Genomic DNA, 22,723 nt, shown 5'->3' on the forward strand with positions numbered 1-22,723 from the left:
TATCCTGATCCCTTGGAACTCGATAGTAACGACGTTTTTAACTCCGCCATGTATCGGCTGAACATGACACGGTTCATTTGCAGCTCTTGCTGGCCAACCGGTTTTCTAGCAATCTCACGCTTTCTCACACATTACATGGAGGCCCGTGGGATCGCAGCGCGAGAAAGAAAGTAAACCACGGGAATGCGAGATCGTAGCGCGAGAAAAAAACAGTAAACCATGGGAATGCGAGATCGCAGCGCGAGAAAGAAAGTAAACCATGGGAATGCGAGATCGCAGCGCGAGAAAGAAATAAACCATGGGAATGCGAGATCACAGCGCGAGAAAAAACAGTAAACCATGGGAATACGAGATCGCAGCGCGAGAAAGAAAGTAAACCATGGGAAAGCGAGATCGCAGCGCGAGTAAGAAAGTAAACCATGGGAATGCGAGATCACAGCGCGAGAAAGTAAACCATGGGAATGCGAGATCGCAGCGCGAGAAAGAAAGTAAACCATGGGAATGCGAGATCACAGCGCGAGAAAGAAAGTAAACCATGGGAATGCGAGATCACAGCGCGAGAAAGTAAACCATGGGAATGCGAGATCACAGCGCGAGAAAGTAAACCATGGGAATGCGAGATCGCAGCTCGAGAAAGAAAGTAAACCATGGGAATGCGAGATCACAGCGCGAGAAAGAAAGTAAACCGTGGGAATGCGAGATCGCAGCGCGAGAAAGAAAGTAAACCATGGAAATACGAGAATAAAGAAATAAATGAAAAACCAAACATGAAGATTTATCAAGAGTTGTATCCTTTATTTTCCTTCTTTTTTGCTGTTGTTGTTGAAATGTTCAGCAACCAGCTTGATGAATGAGGATTTGACGCTCAAAGCTGCGCTTCGACATTTGTAAACAATCTGAAATACGTGACACACGATTCTGAGAAGAAAGGAAACTTTCAGAGGTTATTAATCAGGGTTGTTAATCATTAAATGGCAGCATGACTTGGGCACACGACGTAGGCGTAACAGTGATCTTCATTTTCATGTATCTTGCTATCTCTCTGTCTGTCTGTCTGTCTGTCTCTGTCTCTCTTCCTTGTGCTTTTACATTTAATTTGCTCATGTCGTCAAAACATGAGTTTACTCAAAAACAACAACAAAAAAACAACAACAAAAAACAAAAAAACCACAAAAAAAAAAACAACAAAAAACAAACCTTGGCCATATACTTATATGAAGCATTGAAGAGACTTCGAATAGTTCTTTGTGAATGTTGTTGAGTATTGTATTAGCTACTTTTGGTTGTTTTGTGATGTTGGTTTATCGTGTCATGTCATTTTCGTTATTTATTTTCTTGTATGACCCTCTTCAGTAAGGGGCTTTGGCCTTAATCTGAATAAAAGATCGTTATCGTTATCTCTGTCTCTCTCTCTATATATATACACATATATTGTATGCGTGTGTGTTTGTGTTTGTGTGCTCACTTAAAAAGGTCTTCTGCAATGTTTTTCTCTTTTTTTCTGATTCCCATTTGCAAACAGTCTAACAGAGAGAACAAAAAGGCAATACTTTTAGCACTCATACCGGTTCACAATTTAGAAAGAAAATTCAAAATGAAATTATCACGTTTCCTTTTACTGTTTACAACTTAAAATTTTCCTCTAAGCTGTCAGGGAACGCAGACGATAGAAAAGAACACCAATCGGAATGTGAATCACGCCAACAGGTTCATACAACAGCATTCTGGCCTATCCTCAAGAAATCAGACAAATGTGAATACGATTTTCTGTTTACGATGAAAACACAACGAACAAACTTTAAACAACATATACGCTGATGGACGTTGAACCTTTTGAGGAATTATCGATTGTAATCTAATTTTCAGTTGAAAGGGGGAAAAAAGACAGAAAAAGAAAAAAGAAAAGAAAACAGTTCGTCTCCAAACACGTTTCTCTTAACATTTCTGCAAAGTCGTTTTTCAAAGGTCATTTGGACTGTTTACCTCAGCTTAGTTTCGTCATCAATTACCACACACACGCACACAAACACACACACGCGCGCGCACGCACGAACACACACACACACAAAGACACACATGCATAATTATACGCACACACCTCCTCCAAAGAAAAAAAGGCTGCAGCTTTCTCTGTAAACTCGACAGCAAATTCGATGTGACAAAGGCGCCAATGGGATGGCCAAAAACGCCCCCCCCCCCCTCACTCCCCTCCCCCCCCTCCCCCCCCCCCCCCCCCCTTCATCCCCCTGAAAGTATACGTGGAGTTGTAGGCGGACTTCCAGACAGCATTTGTCAAGACGCCGCATGGAGGCGGGTGGTTGCGTTTTCAGCCATGTCATCGGAGGTACAGTTACTGAAAGGGCACGCAAGACGCTCTTGGTACAATGGATTTGAGGCGGAAACTTTCGCTGCAGGGTGCTTGTTGCAGCGACAGATGTACATTCTTTCCATCCCCATGGTGGTCCTTTCTTCTCTGAACTAGAGAACTGAGAGAGAAGACCCAGCTTTGCTGTTGTGTGAGCGAACGATAAGCAGTGTAATATATTTTGTTGTTGTTAAGACTTTCAAACTGAATAATGCATTCGTTAATAACATGTGTGGACGGCTGTGTCTATCCGTCCTTCCATATTTGTCTCTCTTGGCGTTTGTTTGCCTCTTTCCTGTACCACCGGTATGTGCTCTTTCTCTGTCTGCACGCCTGCAGTACGTTCTCTGTCCTCTTCCATTCTTGTATGTCTGTATGCGGTTCTTTTTCTCTCTTGATGGCTAGCTCGTTCTCCCTTTTCCTGCCACACACACACACACACACACACACACACACACACATATATATATATATATATATACAAACAGACACACACACACTCACTCACAGACAGATAGATAGAGAGACAGTCAGAAAGACAGAGAGGGCGAGAGAGAGAGAGAGAGAGAGAGAGATGTGGGTAGGATGGGAAGAAAGGGGTGGGGAGGGAGAGACGGACAGCAAGTTCCCAATAAGAGCCACAGCTGTCTCCATGAACCAGGCAGCAGATTCATGGCGACAACCGCACCTTGGGAACAGCGCAAGAATTTCCATTTGCCCCCCCAACCCCTGCCCCCCATCCACTTCCTACGCCCCCCCCCCCCCCCCCCCCCCCGCCCCCCGCCCCCCAAAAAAAAGAGAAAAAAAGGATAGGGAGAAGAGGGAGGGGAAAAAGTTAAAGGATTTAGCATCGGCAAATGCCACAGGAATTCCTGCAGTCAGTAACATTATTAGCCCCGCCATTGGAGATTATGTTGCCATTGGGCATATGAGGATGGTAAAAAAAAAAAAGAAGAAAAAAAAAGTCCAGTAAGCCTTTGTATATATATTTTTTCTCTTTCAGCGAGAACTTCCCGGCGTGATGAGATTTCCTTCTGATGTGCTATTTCCTGTTATATTTCTACGCGCACCACATCAACGAAACGAAAAATAAATTCGAAGCATTATGAGCCCTGTACTCTTCTTAAAAAAAAGAAAAAAGAGTAAACTTTAAAACTGGAAAAAGGAAACTGACCACACCGTGTTTTCATTCACACACGCAGTAATAAGCATTGTATTTATATAGCGCTGAATCTTGTGCAGAGACAAATCAAAGCGCTTTCGCACCAGTCATTCAAACGCATGCATAACTCTAAAACTGGAAGAAAAATAAAAACTGAAGACAAGGAAGAGGCAGGGAAGGGAGGCTATTTGGGGAACAGGTGGGTTTTAAGGCCAGACTTGAAAGAGCTGAGTGTGGAGACCTGACGAAGCGAAAGAGGAAGTTCATTCCAATTACAAGGTCCAGAGACAGAGAAAGAACGGCGGCCAACAGTCGAGTGTTTGAATGAAACGCACCAACGAATGTCACGGAGCATGTGAACTACAATGCTATCTCACATTTTCATCACATCAAAACACAAAACGTAGTTGTAAAATAACATCATCTATCGAGACATATTCAGCAGCACCATAAGATGTTCCCAGCACGATATAACTCATCCAGACAAAGAGACTCGGTGATAGTGGAGATGACAGTCATTCCACTTAACGTCTGTTTGTGTGTGTGTGTGTGTGTGTGTGTGTGTGTGTGTGTGTGTGTGTGTGTGTGTACACACACGCACGCACACACACACAAATAAATACAATAAAAAAATATATATATATACATATATATAATTATGTATATTTTGATAGATAGATACACTCATATAAAAAAAAAGCGTCATAAAAGGCGATAATTCCATGTCTAGTACAGAGAAATACATGAATGTGATATCCTAAGCAAATAACACCACAGAAGTACACAGGACCGGTGGGTGTGTACGTGTGTGTGTGTACGTATGTACGTGTGTGTGTGTGTGTGTGTGTGTGTGTGTGTGTGTGTGTGTGTGTGTGTGTGTGTGTGTTCGCGCGAGCGTGTGTGCGAATGTCCGAGAGAAAGAGAGAGAGAGAGGATAAGGACAAAGAGAAGGGGGATTCCAGAGAAATAGAACCAGACAGACACACAAGTCAGATACATGAAGCTGAGTCAAGGCTTCCCCTGTAAATTCGCCAGAAACGCCAATGCGACTGAACGGCTAAGGAGAGATACAAGAATTCTCCTTTTCTTGACCCACACCAAAGAAGGTGAGGTGGGGGGAGGGGGGGGGGGGGGTGTTGGGGGAGCTGGATTTCGCGAGTGCATCTCTCAGCTGAATGGCTGGCTGCTAATCACATTATCGACCCCTGCTAAAAAGAATGCAAATACTGAGGCACGATGGGCCCTCGTATTGGAGAAAATTACAAGAACATTTTAATGCGTGCAGTAAAACGAAAATGTTAACACAAAACTGTAAAGTAAAATGAAATGTGTGTGTGTGAGAGAGAGAAGGGAGGATGGGGGGGGGGGGGGGGGGGGGGGGGGGAGGGAATGAGAGAGAGAGAGAGAGAGAGAGAGAGAGAGAGAGAGAGATTGAAAAAACTTTACTAATCAAGGATAAAGATTTTAGGCATTGGTAAGTCTTCGAATCTGACCTTGTGACAATAACAATAACGATAATAACAGTGTTGGTAAATACTGGTACTGCTGCTACCACTGCTACTGGTACTGCTGCTACCACTGCTACTCATACCACTAATAATGATAATAATCATCATCATTATTAAAAAAAAAAGTTATGAAATAACACATTTACACACACACACCCACCCACCCACCTTCCATTCACTCAAGCACATACACATATGAATTTATACACAAATACATACATACATGTGCATATATAAACCTATATATCAGTGCATATTGCAGTACATTAGTGGACGCTGAAAAGATACATTTTCATTCAATGTTGATAGGCATGAGCAAAAGGGAGTTTTGAGGATGGCAAATCAAACACACAAATTACAGGAAAGTGTCGAGACCAAAGTGAGAAACAAATAGCAGACATGAAGAGAACAGAGAAACACAATTATATCATTGCACGGCAGCTTTTGACACAACAGATCTTTGCCTGGACTAGGCTGACCCTGGAGAAAGGTCCAGTGACGGCGAGGAAAGACCCACCGACCACAGGGAAAGTCCTGTTGACAGTGGGAAAGACTACAACTTGGGATTCTCTCTTCAGGGCACATAAGATCGTATGGCTGTGTCTGGAGTGGCACTGTCTTCATCTGTCTGCGGGCAGGGGCGGTTTGGTCTGTGGGGTGTGCTCAGCAGCTGGAGGGTGGTGTCTTTTGCCGGTGGGCTCTGCAGTCATGGAATACTGGCTGGTACACCCACGGGGATACTTCCTTTCAGGCTGTCGCGAGTTGCGCCCTGTGGTATCTTTCGCCTCTGTTCAGGAGCAGTTATGTCCTTTGAATTCTTAACGGAGTGTCCTGTGCGTGCCTGCACCAATCGTGAACACAGCGCAGGCCTCCAAGGGTGGTGCAGGATTGTTCCAAGGGCGGGTTGAGACAATGCTTCTCTGGGTCCTCCCCTGCACCTACGGGTGTTTCTCTTTCTTCTATGTTCTCCTCGACCGTCTTCATCTCACTTGGAATCTGTGGTACAGGCCTCACTCGGTTCAAATCTTATCATTCTAATCACACTGAAAGAGTGTTCAAGTTCTCATTCTGAATACAGACCCCTTCTTTGTTCGATATGATGTTCCCCAAAGTTCAGTTCTTGGTCCAGTACTATTTAGTCTGTTCACTCAGGCCCTGCCCAACATCATCAGTGAACATCAATGTGATTGTCACAAGTTTTCAATGACGCCCAACTCACAAAAGCTTCTTCTCCAAGTTCTTTTGCCATCCTTCGCAAAAACATGGAGATGTGCACTGTTGCAGTGAATGAATGGATGCTGACTAACCAGCTCAGACTCAATGACATCATAAGCCATGCTTGTAGGCTCTAGGTCTGTGTTAGTCATGTCACAGACCATTCTTTGACTATCTGCAGTGCTGTTGTCAACTGTCAAAATTCTGTCAGAAACCTGGGTGCATATTTTGATTCAACTCTGTCCATGCATGACCATGCCAGTAATTTATGCAAAACTGCAAACTTCCCGCCGAGGAACATCCGTACCATTCGACCATATCTGACTGTTGAAGCAACCTCTCAGCATGTCTGTTCCTTGATTTTCAGTCGCATTGACTACTGCAATTCACGACTCGCTGATTCGCCCTCTGATCTGATATCACGCCTTCAGATGATCTTGAACAATGCTGCCAGAGTCGTTCTAAAAATGTCAAAAGAAGATCATGCTACCCCTCTCTTACGTCAACTTCATCCAGCACAGAATTCAGTACAAAATTTGCATATTGGTTTATCGCTATTTCGAAGGTTCCCTACCATCTTACTTATCTTCTGTCCTTCATATTTGCAATCCATCCCGTTCTCTCAGGTCTTCTGGAGAAAAGCTCCTTCAAGTCCCTAAAGTCTCTTCAAAGACATTTGGTCAAAGGGCTTTTCAGCATCAAGCAACTTCTGTTTGGAATTCTCTTCCTCTGAATCTCCGGCACTCACCAACTCTGTTCTCTTTCTAACGTTAACTGAAAACCCACCTGTTCAAAATGGACTTTGGATGTGACGAAGCAAAGTTCTTGTCTCCTTCCACCCTCTGCACTCCCCTTGTGTCTCCCTCCATTGTATTATTCCTGTGATGAGTGTGCTTGTAGGTTGTTGGTGTTTAAGCGCGCACGCGCACGTGTGTGTGTGTGTGTGTGTGTGTGTGTGTGTGTGTGTGTGTGTGTGTGTGTGTGTGTGTGTGTTGTGCCTTTTTCCTGCGGTTATTCTTATACCTGCAATGCTAGTACTGTACTGGTGGATTCAGACTTTGTTTTTCACTTCTATGTCTTCATGTGCTCTTCTGTGGTACAATACACTGTTACAAATGCACTGTTTTATGTGAGGTGCTTAGAGACCATCTATGGGGAGTTTGCGCCATATAAATACAATATCATCATTATCATTTTTGTTATTACTATTATTATTATTATTATGATATATACAATTGTGATGAGTATGTTGATGTAGATGCTGCGGGCAATAACATCCAATCAACTGGCGAATGACTAACACGTAAGGAGCACAAAAGGTAGAAAACAAAATAAAACACGTCAATGTATGTAAGGGAATAGAGACAAAACAAACAACTTTCACAAAAAGGGCATGATGTTTTTCGGCTGATTATATTTGCTTTGCGTGTCTATTCTTTATGGAGCAGGAGTTTTTGTATGCTTGATTAGAAGGACCGTAATGAACAACACGTCTTGATGAACGAAGTAAGAGAGTTCCAAACATACCCTCTAAAAAATGCAAAGCAAGATTTTTACAAGTCAACGGGGCAGAATATAATCGTAACGCTCTGATGTCCTTCGAACAAAGTCACTGAGGTATGGTGGTGACATGTCTTTGTGTACTTTGAACATGATGACCACTTTATGTAGTCGAATCGCTTGTACAATTGTAACATTTCCAGTTTGGTTAATTTCTCATCGGTTGATACGGAATGGTCAGGTGAAATAAGCTTAGCTTCTCGTGTATGCAATGAGTAAAAGATTGTGACTGGCACTGCTCCAGACCGTAGATGCTTAATTGATATGATAAAGACAATGTGCCCCGAAAAAAAAATGTTCGGGTGGGAACATAGACACAACAATTATCTACCTTTACTGAGTAAGAAGGAGAGAGAGAGACAGAAAGAGAGAGAGAGAGAGAGAGAGAGAGAGAGACAGGCAGGCAGGCAGAGAGTATTCGTGGGTGTGTATGGACATGGTCAGCAGGTCTACATGACTGTGTGCACTGAGAGCCATTGATTTGTTTAGTTATTCATCTATTCATATATTGAGATTGAGAGAGAGAGAGAGAGAGAGAGAGAGAGAGAGAGAGAGAGAGAGAGAGAGAGAGAGAGAGAGAGAGCATATCAACCGAAAATATCTTCGAATTTTTTTGCTTGAATTAAAATCTCTGCATTATTCAACAGCGCTTCCTTTATAAACAATTAAACGCCCTTTCTTAAAATATATATCAAAGATCTAGTATTAATACGTGACTATAAAAGTAAACCTTTTATAAATTAGCAGGCCAATCCGCTTTCTCGTCCACCTAGAAGTTTCCACACGCATTTCAAATAAAAGCAAAAAGGAACCAATTTATAAAGGAGTGTCGGGTATCTGATAGTGCTGAGACGGCAGGGAATCAGGATTCTATCTGCGATTGTTTGTTTGCATTGCTATAGTTGTTGTTGATGGGTTTGTTTGTTTTTTTATTATCTTTCCAAATCAGCTTCGGCTTCCAAGCTTTTTGTCATCTATTTGTCTTTAGTAAGTTTTTTTTTTTTCTCTCCTGTGTTATTATCCGAGCTTTCGATTTGTTTCGCTGATAGTCTTTTTTTTCCTTTGTGTGTGTGTGTGTGTGTGTGTGTGTGTGTGTGTGTGCACGTGGGCGCGAGAAGGCAAGGGGTTTTCTTTCTCTGTCACTAACCCGGTCAGCCTTGTGTGTACCATTTATCCTCTTTTATATATATATACATGTATTTCTTGTTCTTCCAGTGCGCCGTTTACAATCGGAGAGTTAGTTGCCCTTGATAAGAAATGCGTGGTCGTCTGGGGAGGACCTTTCTATTCATGGCTTTATCCTTTTTACAGTGTCCTTTTCCCTCTTTTTTTAACCCCTTTCCGTCTCTGTTCAGCTCACAATCCTTTCCGTACACGCCTCCCTATTCAGCCCTTTATAGTCTCCATTTAACCCTTTACACTCTCCATTCAGGCCTCGAGGGATCCCCTCTATTCAGGTCTCTGTTCCACCCTTTATCCGCTATACAGCCCTTTATCCTCTCAATACAGCACATTTTCCTCTGTTCGGGTATCTATCATCCCTACAGTCCTTTACCCTCTCTATACAGCCCCATGTCCTCTCTATACAGCCTCATACCCTCTCTATACAGCCCCATATCCTCTCTATACAACCCTATATCCTCTCTACATAGCCCTATATCCTCTCTGTTCTACTCTATCATCTCCACGGAGCCCTATATATTCGATATACCGCCGTAGGTACCTATACAGCCCTCTATCCTCTCTTTTTCCCTGCATAGCCCTATATAATCTGTGTACAACCCTTTACCCTCTCTAAAGAACCCTTAACACTGTCTATACATACCATTACCCTCTCTATATAGACCTTAATTGTCCCAACACAGTCCTTTATGCGCTCTATACAGCCTGTATGCTATCTGTTCAGCCATTTCAGCTATCTATTCAAGCCTTTGTCCAGCCCTTTATTCTCTGTACAGCCCGTCATCTTCCCTATTCAGCACTGCATCCTATGTTCAGGCATTATCCTCGTTGTACAGTCCTTTACCCTCTCTGTACGGGCCAGTATCCTTTCTATACTGCTTTTGCCCGGTCTATACAAGCCTCTGTTCTCTCTTTGCAGCTACTGATCCTCTCTGCACAGCCTTCTTTCTTCTCTATACGGCCCTACGTCCTTTTCTGTTCAGCCTTTTATCTCCTATATCCGGTCTTTTATCCTCTCTTTACACCCGTTTATCCTATCTATACAATCTTTTTATTCAGCCCTTTATTCTTTCGATTCATCATTTTATAACCCCCCCCCCCTCCCTTCTCAGACATTTATCCACTATATATATCTCTGCATCAGCTTACATCACAGACTGACAAATACTTACAGTTGGGCCAACAACAAAGTGAAGCTGCATGATCAATGGTTTCTCCATTGCAATGGGAAGTCATTTACAGCTGTCTTTTGTGAAGGGCTGTGACTCAAACTAAGAGGCAAGATTGTACTGGCTCTTAGTGTTGCAGCCCTGAGGGCTAGTTGGCCTTTGGGAACCATCCCAACGCTGACTGTTCTAAAACCCTCTTGGCCGAGAGAGTGGGTATGTAACTTGGGCAAGACACTCTCCACTGTAACCAAATTCTAGCCCAGACAGTTGTGACAGCAATTACCTCCACTGCTGTTCTGATGGTCATAGTCGGACACCACTATCATACATAGCCCTGCATCTTTTAAACATAGCTCTGTATCATCTCTATACAACCATTATTCGTTGTCTGAAGTACACTAATGTAGCTACTCTTTGGTAACAATTGGCAATATAAGTGTTGTTCTCTGGGAAAACATATGAAGAAGAAATCCGCTGATATATATATATATATATATATATATATATATATATATATACATACAAATATATATGCATGCACCCAGGGCCTAAGTGCGTTGGGTTGTGTTGCTGGTCAAGTATCTGTCTAGTAGATGCCGTGTAGCGTATATCGATTTGTACGAATGCAGTGACACCTCCTTATGAAACTGAAACTCAATTGGTAAAATCTGTAACTTAAGCAAATTATTGCCCAAACTTTGTTTTAGCATTATGTCTTGTTTATCCATACCGGCACTTAACTGTCTCTTCATGCAATGTGAGCTGCACATCAAAAACAGGCTGGTTCAACCCGATTTCGTATAAGATAGTGTGAATACCTTTCAGGTATTTGTTCCATTGTGTTAGCGCTCTATAAATCGAAAAAGATGTTTCTAAACTAACGAAGACAGCTTTGCAGTTGTTTTTGTTTTTTGTTTTACTGGGGTTTTGTTGTTGTTGTTGCTTTTTGTCTAGAACGTGCTTTAACACATAGTCTTTGTAGACCTGACTAAGGCCTTTGACACAGTGAACCGCCATGGTCTGTGGAAGATCCTCCTAAAGTTCGGCTGCCAAGAGACCCTAATCCAGCTGATTGCGTCTTTCCACGATGGAATGCAGGCGAGAGTACAGGAAAATACTGACATGTCGGATCCGTTCTCTGTGGTAAATGGAGTGAAGCAGGGCTGCGTCCTGGCACCCACACTGTTCTCCATTCTCTTCTCTGCCATGCTGATTGACGCCTTCCAAGACTGTGACCGGAGCATCTACATTCAGTTTCGCACAGATGGCAGACTTTTCAACTTACGACGACTCCACGCCAGGTCCAGGGTGTTTGAGGCACTGATGAGAGAGTTCCTCTTCGCTGATGACTGCGCGCTTGCTGCACACACCCATGAGGACATGCAGTTCATTATGGACAGGTTCTCAACCTCCTGCAGGCGCTTTGGACTCGCCATCAGCCTCAGCAAGACCGTGTCCATGTACCAACCAGCTAGCTCACAGAACGCCAGTGCCTCCCCCCCCCCCCCCCCCCCCACACACACACACACACTCCCCTGCAATCAAGATCAATGACACGGAGATCAAGTCAGTCGACAAGTTTTGCTTCCTGGGCAGCACCCTATGCAGCATCGTATCCCTTGATGCAGAAGTGATGCTGCGCAACGCCAAGGCCAGCTCCGCCTTTGGTAGACTCAACAACAGGCTGTGGAACAACAAAGGCATCAGGCTCAGCACCAAGATGAAAACCTACAGAGCTGTTGTGCTGACCACCTTGTTGTACTGCTGTGAAACATGGACGACGTATCGCCGTCACATTCAACAACTTGAGCAGTTTCACCAGAGATACCTACGAAAGATCCTCGGCATAAAGTGGCAAGACAGGGTCTCCAACCTCCAGGTCCTAGAGAGGAGCGGCCTGCCCAGCATCGAAAGCCTCCTGATCCAGTGCCAGCTACGCTGGACAGGACACCTTTTCCGCATGACAGACAGCAGGATCCCGAAGATGCTTTTGTATGGTCGGCTGAAGGCCACCGTGAACTTGGAAGACCCTGGAAGCGTTTCAAGGACACCTTGAAGACAAACCTCAAAGCCTGTGGCACAGACATCGCTTCGTGGGAAACTGATGCCCTTGACCGCTGTCGCTGGAGGATGCTGTGCTCTAGTGGCATAAAGACGTTTGAAAACAAGAGAACGCTGGCCATTAAGGAGAAGCGTGAGCGAAGAAAGCAGGGCTCAAGTTCTGGAGACGTTTTCCCTTGCAACACCTGTGGGAAGTGCTGCGCATCTAGAATCGGCCTCTTCTCCCATATGAGGACACATACCGACAGATAAGCCTGCCTGCCTACTCATCCATCGGACCGACGGGAGACTCCATCGCTGTAACCAAAACAAAAAGAAACGAAAGAGGTTGAAGTGTGTGTGTGGGGTGTGGGGGGGGGGGAGGGGTTGGGGGAGGAGGGTGAAGCTCAAGGGGAGCGGGACGGGTGAAAATATATCGAATTTAAATGTCTTGTTTTCAGTTCCTTTGTTTTTTCGACTAAATCAATCAGATGTATATATATATATTGTTTCATTTCTATTATGAAAATACCTGCCATGTTTCTTGTGGAGAAAAAAACGAACTTCGTGTATATTAAATTAAACATATCTCATTTTCGGGCTTCCTTTACGCTCTCATAATCCAATTATAATTTCGAAACGCAAAAGACAGATGAATAATATAGACAGATGCTTGTTTGCTTTATTCAAGCGCGGTCATATGAAGATAGATCGATGCCTTCTGAGACAACACAGAGCACACGTGTTCCTCCCCTTTCTCTCTCTCTCTCACGCGCGCGCGCACACACACACACACACACACACACACGCACACACACACACACGCAGATTACATATGGTGCTGCACATAGCTTCACTGGAGAAAAGCTACCCTCTGTCTCCGCTTTAATAATTCATTACTGTTAAAGGTGCGTCCACCGCTGAAACGACCCCTCCGCGGCATCATCAGAGCCATTTCACACCAACTATACTCTTATCTCACACCTACCTTCCACAAATATCAGAAGTACCGTCTTCACCTCATTTAGGCACAAGTTTAACCCCTCGACTGCTGAACCTCGATGAAACGAAACCAGCGCGGCATGAATTTTGAAGTCCGAGAAGTACTTCTTGTATACCAAAGTGGTGTCATTGATTTCCCTGGACAAAAACAGTGCAATCCCCAAAGGAGGAAAATCAAATCAAGAAATGCTGACTGCCATCTTGACACGTAACCTGAATCTTAGGCAACAGCTGCTCACAGAGGAACACAGACGTTAGCAGCAATCAACGGGCTAACAAGGGAGATAAAACGTGATTAGTGTCATTAGCTGCCTTTGGTATAAGTGACCCCGGAGACCAGTGTTTCAATGCTAGTTCCGGTATCATTTCATTATGTGTAACACACACACATACACACTTTTTCTCTCTGGTGTTGAATCATGGTCCACGGCCAGTTCAATTACACATTTTCTTTCTCTCTCTCTCTCTCTCTCTCTCTCTCACACACACACTCACGCGTGCGCACGCACACACATACGGGTATTCGATGCAGAGTGCACAGCCTCGGTTTTATCATTAACACAGTGGGGTTGGGGGTTGGGGGTGGAAACCATCCTCTGTCTTAATTAATTCCTTTAGCCGTACCGACGCCTTCCGCAGCCTTGGAAGATCTGCATCCAAGAGGGCGTTGACCAGACTTTTTCTATCACGAACAGCAGAAACTGTGAAGTACAGCTGATTTATCTCAACAGCGGTCTTTGTCCGTGTTGTCACCTCACATGACTTAAAACGTATGTCTACTGGTGAAAAGTCTCCTCTCTGGCATCCTGCCTTTTCAGACCGACCGGTAGACAGAAGGGGCCAGACAGACAAGTGAGACTGAGAGGCAGACAGACGGAGAGAGGGGTGGGGGGTTGGGAAGATAAAGAGAACACAGCAGTGGAGTGAGGAACACATAAACGGGCACACTGTGTGTGTGTGTGTGTGTGTGTGTGTGTGTGTGTGTGACAGAGACACAGAAAGAGAGAGAGAGAGAGAGAGAGAGAGAGAGAGAACGCAAAATATGCACAAAAAATACACAGGTTCAGGCAGTGACAGTGGTCTGTTGTTTCTCTTCACCATTTTGAAACCTTCTGCAGACGTCAGCAGTCTTCACTTCGTTCACGCACAGGGTCAACAAGGGAGGTAGAACCTGATCAATGCCCATCAGCTATGCCGTCGTCTTCGTTAAATGACCCTGGAGATCACTCTTTTAATGCCAGTCGCGGAATCTGTCCATTATGTCTGTTTAAACAACTCTCCACCCCCATCTCTCTATCCCCCCCCCCCCCCAACTCCCTCTCTCTCTCCTTCTCTCTCTTTCAGGCACCATGTAAATAAAAAGAAGTATTGGTTATCTTTAAGCACCGTTAATAACTCTGTGACCCACACCCCTTCCAATGCACAAACACACACACGCGTACACACACACACACTCTCTCTCTCTCTTACACACAGTGAAGCACACACAATTACACTTCTCTTCCTTTCTCTGATATAAATATGTCCTTTGCGCCAATCCTTACAAGTAAATTCCCAATGAGCAGTCAAATCCGGACACATAAAAAAAACATGTCACACATCATCTTATTCTTCCCCTGACTGGCGATGGGATGCTGTTTCATCCACTCTTAATGTATAAATTGATATATCACGTACACCATATGACAGAACTGATAGGCAGTGAATGTCCTCAATTTCCAATCGATTTTTCTCTTTAACAGCGTTATGTCGTCAGGACATGAGTCTAACCTCTCTGTAACCTTGTCATCAACATAATATGAAGTATTGTGTATATGCATGTGCATTTCAAATTCAGCTCGTCTCTTGCAGAGAATCTAGACTGTTGTAATGGTGTCTGTATGTTGAATGACGTATTGAAGGCCTTCTGATAAACTATGTATTCATACCACCCTTCCACAAGGGTCTATGTGGCATAAAATCTCTCTCTCTCTCTTCGTCCATCTGATCTGTTGTTCTGTCATTAGGTCTCCTTTCTTTCTATCATGGTGAGGTATTTCAACGCTTTTTGCTTCGCGTGTCGAAGGTCAGATTCTATTTCCTTAACTAGGTATTATCTGCTGTGTACCGGAAGGTCTTCATACACGAGTGTTTGCGGCTATGGCAACCGGTTCGTACAGAATGCTTCATTATCTCAAATAAGACACTTAAGCGTGCGCGCGTGTTTGTTTGATTTTGTGTGTGCTTTCGCGTGCGTGTATATCTTATTTCATTTTTTGTTTGTTTGTTTGTTTCTCTCTGTGTGTGTGTGCGCGCGCGCGCGCGCGTGTGTGTGTGTGTGTGTAGCCGGAGAAGGATGGTGAAGAAACAGAAATAACGAAATAAGTCAAGTTTCCATGAATCAAGTCGAATTACAAAACAGCAAAAAAGGGCAAAATATGATAATAGACATATAACGTGTTTCCTTTTATGTTATCGCAGATCCACTTTCGATACGTCCTCGGCCGCCCCTGTCGTTTTGTCCTATAAATGATTAGGTCGCCGCTCTTTGAGACAACACAGAACCCCCACCCCACCCTTGTCTTCCCTAGCCCACGCACCCACACTCCCTCTATATCCCGTCGCCCACCCACCCAGATGCTCCATAAAAAGAATAATAATAATAATAGTGATAAATAAAAGACGCTTACAAAGAAACAAGGCGCGATTCCCCGACTGGTTGATCCCTTCTTTGTTATCTTGCAAGACAGACGACCTGTGTTTTCTTCTCTGTCTCTCTCATTCTTTATATTTCTTCTCTCTGTCGCTTCTTGTTTCTGCATCTTTCTGCTCTGTCGGTCCTTGTCTTTATATTTCTCCTCTCTGTCGCTCCTTCTTCTGCATCTTTCTGCTCTGTCGGTCCTTGTCTTTATATTTCTCCTCTCTGTCGCTCCTTGTTCTGTATCTTTCTGCTCTGTCGGTCCTTGTCTTTATATTTCTCCTCTCTGTCGCTTCTTGTTTCTGCATCTTTCTGCTCTGTCGGTCCTTGTCTTTATATTTCTCCTCTCTGTCGCTCCTTGTTCTGTATCTTTCTGCTCTGTCTTTCCTTCTTTATATTTCTCCTCTCTGTCGCTCCTTGTTCTGTATCTTTCTGCTCTGTCTTTCCTTGTCTTTATATTTCTCCTCTCTGTCGCTCCTTGTTCTGTATCTTTCTGCTCTGTCGGTCCTTGTCTTTATATTTCTCCTCTCTGTCGCTCCTTCTTCTGTATCTTTCTGCTTTGTCGGTCCTTGTCTTTATATTTCTCCTCTCTGTCGCTCCTTGTTCTGTATCTTTCTGCTCTGTCGGTCCTTGTCTTTATATTTCTCCTCTCTGTCGCTCCTTCTTCTGTATCTTTCTGCTTTGTCGGTCCTTGTCTTTATATTTCTCCTCTCTGTCGCTCCTTGTTCTGTATCTTTCTGCTCTGTCGGTCCTTGTCTTTATATTTCTCCTCTCTGTCGCTCCTTCTTCTGTATCTTTCTGCTTTGTCGGTCCTTGTCTTTATATTTCTCCTCTCTGTCGCTCCTTCTTCTGTATCTTTCTGCTTTGTCTTTATATTTCCCCTCTCTGTCGCTCCTTGTTCTGTATCTTTCTGCTCTGTCTTTCCTTCTTTATATTTCTCCTCTCTGTCGCTCCTTGTTCTGTATCTTTCTGCTCTGTCTTTCCTTGTCTTTGTATTTCTCCTCTCTGTCGCTCCTTGTTCTGTATCTTTCTGCTCTGTCGGTCCTTGTCTTCATATTTCTCCTCTCTGTCGCTTCTTGTTCTGTATCTTTCTGCTCTGTAGTTCCTTGTCATTCATTCACTTCGCACAACCGGCACACCTGCTACCGCCAACAGTGAAATCCACCTCCGCTTAATGACTTACGTGGCTGAATGAATGTGGGTGGAGATTATGATATCAAAAACAACATTCCGCTCTCTTGCCCCATCTCCCTCAAACGCACGCACACACACACGCATGCACACGGACCTACGAGCGCTCACAAGTACACACACACACACACAAGTGCTGTATCGATTTGTTGTCAGAAAAGATTTGTTCCTCTCTGACCTTATCAGTTGCGATACTCCGACGTACCTGGTCCTGCATTTCGTCTGTTGTGGTGTTGTTGTTTGTTTGTTTGATTTACGGACAGATAGGGAAACAGACACACATACATATACATGGACATACGTACACATACAAACGCACGTACCCACAAATACGCACCCACATATATACACGTAAGCACATACAGACACATGCACACACACACACACGCGTGCGTGTACACACACACACACACACACACACAGAGGAGATGAGGCGGAACAAGCACGTATAGGAAGAAATATGGAGAGAGGAGGATGGAGGAAAGCGGGGAAGTGGGTTCGGGAGTGTGGTAGAGGGAGACAGAAAGATGGACGGAGGGGTAGTAAAAGAGACAAGGAAGTGCAGATGTGTGGAAGAGAGGAAGAAAGAGAGCAGGGGTGGAAGACAGACAGACAGAAACAGAGGCACAGTGCGTGGAAAGAATGTAGCAACCCCCACCCATCCCCAGGACACGAGAGACAGCACAGAGAGTGGAGAGAGAATGTCTCCAGGGACATTCATGTAGTCACCCCACCCCCACACCCCTGGACACGATTCCAGCCTGTATCCGTATCCTTTCAGGCTGCCCTTCACTTGTCCCCCTACTCTCCTGAAAATCCTTCCGAACCCCACCTTTGTCCATTCCTCTGAACTACAACGCACACACTCGGAAACACACACACACACACTCTAAGTGCTATATCGATTTGTTGTCAGAGAAGATTTGTTCCTCTCTGACCTTACCTGTTGCGATACTCCGACGTACTTGGTCCTTCATTCTGTCTACTGTTGTTGTGCTTTTTTTCCTAATATACATAGAAAGAGGGAGACAGACACACATAAACATGCAAGAACACACACACACAGACATAGACACACACACGCGCGCACACACACACACACAAACGCATGCACAAATAAACACAGATATGCACCCACATACATACATATACGCACACACAAACACACAAGGGATGAGGAGGAACAAGCAAGTGTAGGGAAAAATATGGAGAGAGAAGGATGGAGGAAGTGGAGGGGTTGGGGTAAGAGGGTCAGAGAGATGGGGGAAGAAAGAGGGGGAGAGACAGGCGGACAGACAGAAACAGAGATTACAGAGAGGAAAGAATGTCTCCAGGGACATTCACGAAGTTCACCGCTACCCCCGGACTTGTATCTGTATCGTTTCATGCTTCCCTTCGCTTGTCCCTCAACTCTCCTGATCCTTTAACGCACACAGACAGATAGGGAGGGAGACAGACAAACATACACATGCACGAACACACATACAAACGCAAGCACACACAAACACAGGCATGCACCCACATACATACACGCACACACACACACAGAGGGGATGTAGAGGAACAAGCAAGTAAAGAAAAAAGCATGAAGAGAGAAGGATGAACGGAGGGGTAGTAAGAGAGACAGGGAAGAGCAGATGTGTGGAAGAGAGGGACAAAGAGAGAGGGGGGGAGACAGATAGACAGAAAGTGAGGCACAGAGAGTGGAAAGAATGTAGTCACCCCTACCCCACCCACCCCAGGACACGAGAGAGAACAGAGAGTGGAGAGAATGTCTCCAGGGACATTCATGCAGTCACCCCACCCCCACCCCTCCTGGACACGATCCCTGCCTGTATCTGTATGCTTTCATGCTTCCCTTCACTTCCTCTCTACTCTCCTGATTCTTCCGAACCCCGTCTTCGTCCATTCCTCAGAACTACCACACACACACTCGGTCGCACGCACGCGCACACACAGACACACGTGTGCTGTCTGCGCATGCATAGGCCTACGTCTATTATCAAGGTTTATCAGTTTCATGTCAATATGGGTGTTCTCACCTTTTCTGCTTTCGTCAGTTGTACATAAGGCACTCCAAACGCTTTTTCCTTACGTACCACACACACACACACACACACTATACACATTTTCATGACAGGACTATTGATGATGGTGGTGCCGATGCTAAGGTAGCATTCTGAATGGATAAAATGAACAGCACAGACAACACTGCCACAACACACAGAACTGCTTACTGGAAGTAGTGATGTTGCATGCCATCAACAGTTTTCCAAGTGCAATAATTCAGAATTGACAAAAAACACTAAACATCAATGGCGGTAAGGAAAATTAGTTGGGGGAGGGAGGGGGGGAAGCAGACCCCCCCCCCCCCCCCCCAGAAAAGTGGAAAAAAAGAGAGAAGAAATTAAAGTGTGATACAGAACAGAGGAACATACACAGAGAGATTATGACGAATATACAACACACTCCCCAAATTTTCCCCTATCTACAGATTCTCTAACTTTCTATCTACATGTATTTCATGAAGTTTTATATTTCATTCCTCTGAATCAGAGCTACGCACATGTATGAATGAATGACTGGTAAACATGCGCTCCGATTTTTCCTCTGCACAAGATTCAGATACTTCTTCGAAGAAGTCGTAGATTTAGTAGCAGCAGCAGTGGTGGTAATAGTAGCAGTCATTATTATCATAATTGATATTATTGTTGTTGTTATACCAAATATAAACTATTCATCTATTCCCTCTCCATGCTCCCATCCCATTTCAGAGCACGCATCAGGAGCAGCCATGACGGCACACAGCGCGGAGCAGGAGGAGGCTGGAGGAAGAGGAGAAGACCGAAAGAGGGAGGCAGCAGCAGCAAAACCGCTGAGGGCCAGACGGCAGGCGGCGACAGGCCCTGACTCCTACCTTCCTCTGGACGATGCCTACCTTCTGTTGCTGCAGCAGCAGTTACAGCAGCAGCAGCCCCTGTTGCGCGCGGCCCCGGTCAAGCGGCAGTGGTGCCGCCGCGGCATGGCCTACAACCCGGCCCTTGGGACCTGCACTTTCTCGGTTGCTGTGAGTCTTTAGCTGGGTTCTTTTGCTGCGTGTTTTTTTCTTTCTTTCTTTTCCCCATAGTCTGCCTATCTGTCTGCCTGCCTATCTTCAAGACCACTCTGTTTCTTGTCTGTCTCCAAGAAGTATTTATTTTATACAATGAATAAACAAAATTTAATGAATGTGTGTTAAATTAACAAACAAAAACCAGGGCCGGCGTACATACAAAAGACATTCTAACGTATCAATTTTCAATCAGAGAAAAAAGAAAGTGTCACAACCAATTAGAAAAAAAAAAGAAAAAAAAGAAAAGAAAACGCTTAACACGAATACACAAACACGAAAAAAAAAAAAAAAACAACCCAAAAACCAACATATTTCACCTTCCCTCCCTTTTGAAGTGCGTGCATGTGAACTGACATGTGGTTAGGAAAAACTCTCTCTCTACGAAGGAAGGTGGCAGAATGGTTTAGACGCTTATCTGCCAATAATAAAGTGTCCGTAAGGATATGCGTTCGACTCCCGATCTCGCCCTGTTCTCCCAAGTTCGACTAAAAAAATCAAACTGAGCGTCTGGTCATTCGGATGAGACGATAAACCGAGATCCCGTGTGCAGCACGCACATGGTGTATTGAAAAAGAACCCATGGCAGTGTACTTGTTGTCCTCTGGCAAAATTATGCAGAGCAGATATCCACTCTAACAGGTTCACAAATGCATGTGCACGCACTCAATGCCTGACTAAGCGCATTGGGCTATGTTGCTGCTCAGGCATCTGCTTAGCAGATGCGTAATCTGTCAGAACGCAGTGACCTCACTGAGTAAATGAAATTGGAATAAGCGTCTTGGGGGTGATGTCGCTGAAAAGGATTCAGATGACCGGGCAGCCAAATAACAAAACAAAGAGAAAGACAGTAATAACGATGAGAAGAAGAGGACGGCGAAGGTGATGAAGAAGAAGAATCAGAAGAAAGAGGGGAAGGAAGAGGTGGATAGAGAAGAAAGAGGTGTGAGGAGAAGGGATGCGATTCATAAAAAAATACTGTTAGTGTTTGAAGTCTGCGTATTACAAAAAACAAAAACAAAGCAAGCAAGCAAGCAAGCGCGCACACACACACACACACTTTTTTCCCTGACACTTCAGTATACCTATTGTGTGAAGTGCACACAAGGAGTGCACAAAACCCTTCACCGGGAATTTCGCAGCAAAAGCTGATGATTACCGAAAGAACTTTGGAAAAGTGACCATATTTCACTGCAGTCAGTGGTCTATGATATTTCGACAGACACAATGGCAGACTTCCCCAACCCCGCTCGGATAACCATTGTGTAACGTGTTGCTTATTGTGCCAGGCTACGGCTTCACAACTCTGAAAAACAAACGAAAACAAAGGTCACTCATTTCCATCTTCTGTACGAAGAAGCTGAAACGAAAGACCACCACGAAGGAAACTTGGAGGCAAGGAATATTGAATTCCCTTTTTCCCGATGGTTTAGCTTTCGTCCGTGATTCTACACCTGGACAATTAAAAAAAGAAAAAGAAAAAAAAAGCAACAAAAGGAAACGAAAAACAACAACAAAAAAGTATTATTTTGCTTCGCACTCTTGGATCCAAAACACAAACTTTATGCTGTAGTTGTTGTTCTTGGTTTTTTCTTCGTGAAATGTTTAGGGATATTAGAAACTTTAAAGACAGTTATTCGAATTCCCCTGTTTCAACGAACAGAAACAACAACAACAACAACAACAACACACACACACACAGACACACACACAATCACGCACACACACACTCAAACACACACACGCACGCACGAGATAGAGGACAGGTACACACAAAGATAGAGAAGGACGGGTTGACAGAACAGATATTGTCAGACAAAGAGAGAGTTGGTGGAGGGGGAGCGGGGTGGGGAGGGTGGGGGGCAGAGACACAGAGAGAGAGAGAGTTTTATACTTTGAAATTTTACCCATCAGCTAAACATGTTTTACAGACCCGTTATCTATAAAACCATCCCCTGTAAACTACACTCTTCGGCTGTACATGCTCCACAGACCTCAGTCAGTAATACAAACAATACCTCGTCAACTATAATTATCCATCAGCCAAACATGTTGTACAGACCCGTTATCTAAAACCATTCCCTGCCATCTACATCCGTCTGCCAAACATCTCTACAGCCCTCATCCAGCGATGCAAGCAATCCTCTGTCAACAATATAAGTCAAATACCTTTGCAGCCGGGAAGACAACAATTCTCAGTAGCCTATATATATATCGGCCAAACATTTCTTACAGCCCTCATCCAGCGATGTAAGTAGTCCTCTGTTAACAACACCAGTCAAACATTTTTACAGCCCCCATCCAGCGATGCAAACCGTTCCCCTTTAACAATACCAATCAGCCAAACAGCCCTCATCCAGCGATGCAGACCATTCCCCTTCAACCATACCTATCAGGCTGCAGCTGTTCAGAAGAGGCAGGCCAGAAAGTCACGGGCAAACAAGCTCCCTGACAATGATATGCCTGTCTTTGTCTGCCCCGTCATCGAACATTTCGTGCGCAGATTGGACTATTCAGCCATCTGCGCATTCACAGATAGATTC

At 44.4% G+C, this 22,723-nt stretch overlaps 1 protein-coding gene across 2 annotated transcripts in view; it reads left to right on the top strand.

Moving 5' to 3' along the window:
• Positions 1 to 22,723, top strand: part of LOC143279408 (uncharacterized) — a 46,314-nt gene that overhangs the window by 16,003 nt on the left and 7,588 nt on the right. For both annotated transcript variants that reach the window (XM_076583447.1, XM_076583448.1), the window contains exon 3: positions 19,846 to 20,138. In XM_076583447.1, the coding sequence (XP_076439562.1) occupies positions 19,846 to 20,138 (293 nt within the window). The remainder of the gene's footprint in view (positions 1 to 19,845; positions 20,139 to 22,723) is intronic.

Source organism: Babylonia areolata, chromosome 2, assembly GCF_041734735.1.
Source record: "Babylonia areolata isolate BAREFJ2019XMU chromosome 2, ASM4173473v1, whole genome shotgun sequence".
Classification (NCBI taxonomy): domain Eukaryota; kingdom Metazoa; phylum Mollusca; class Gastropoda; order Neogastropoda; family Buccinidae; genus Babylonia; species Babylonia areolata.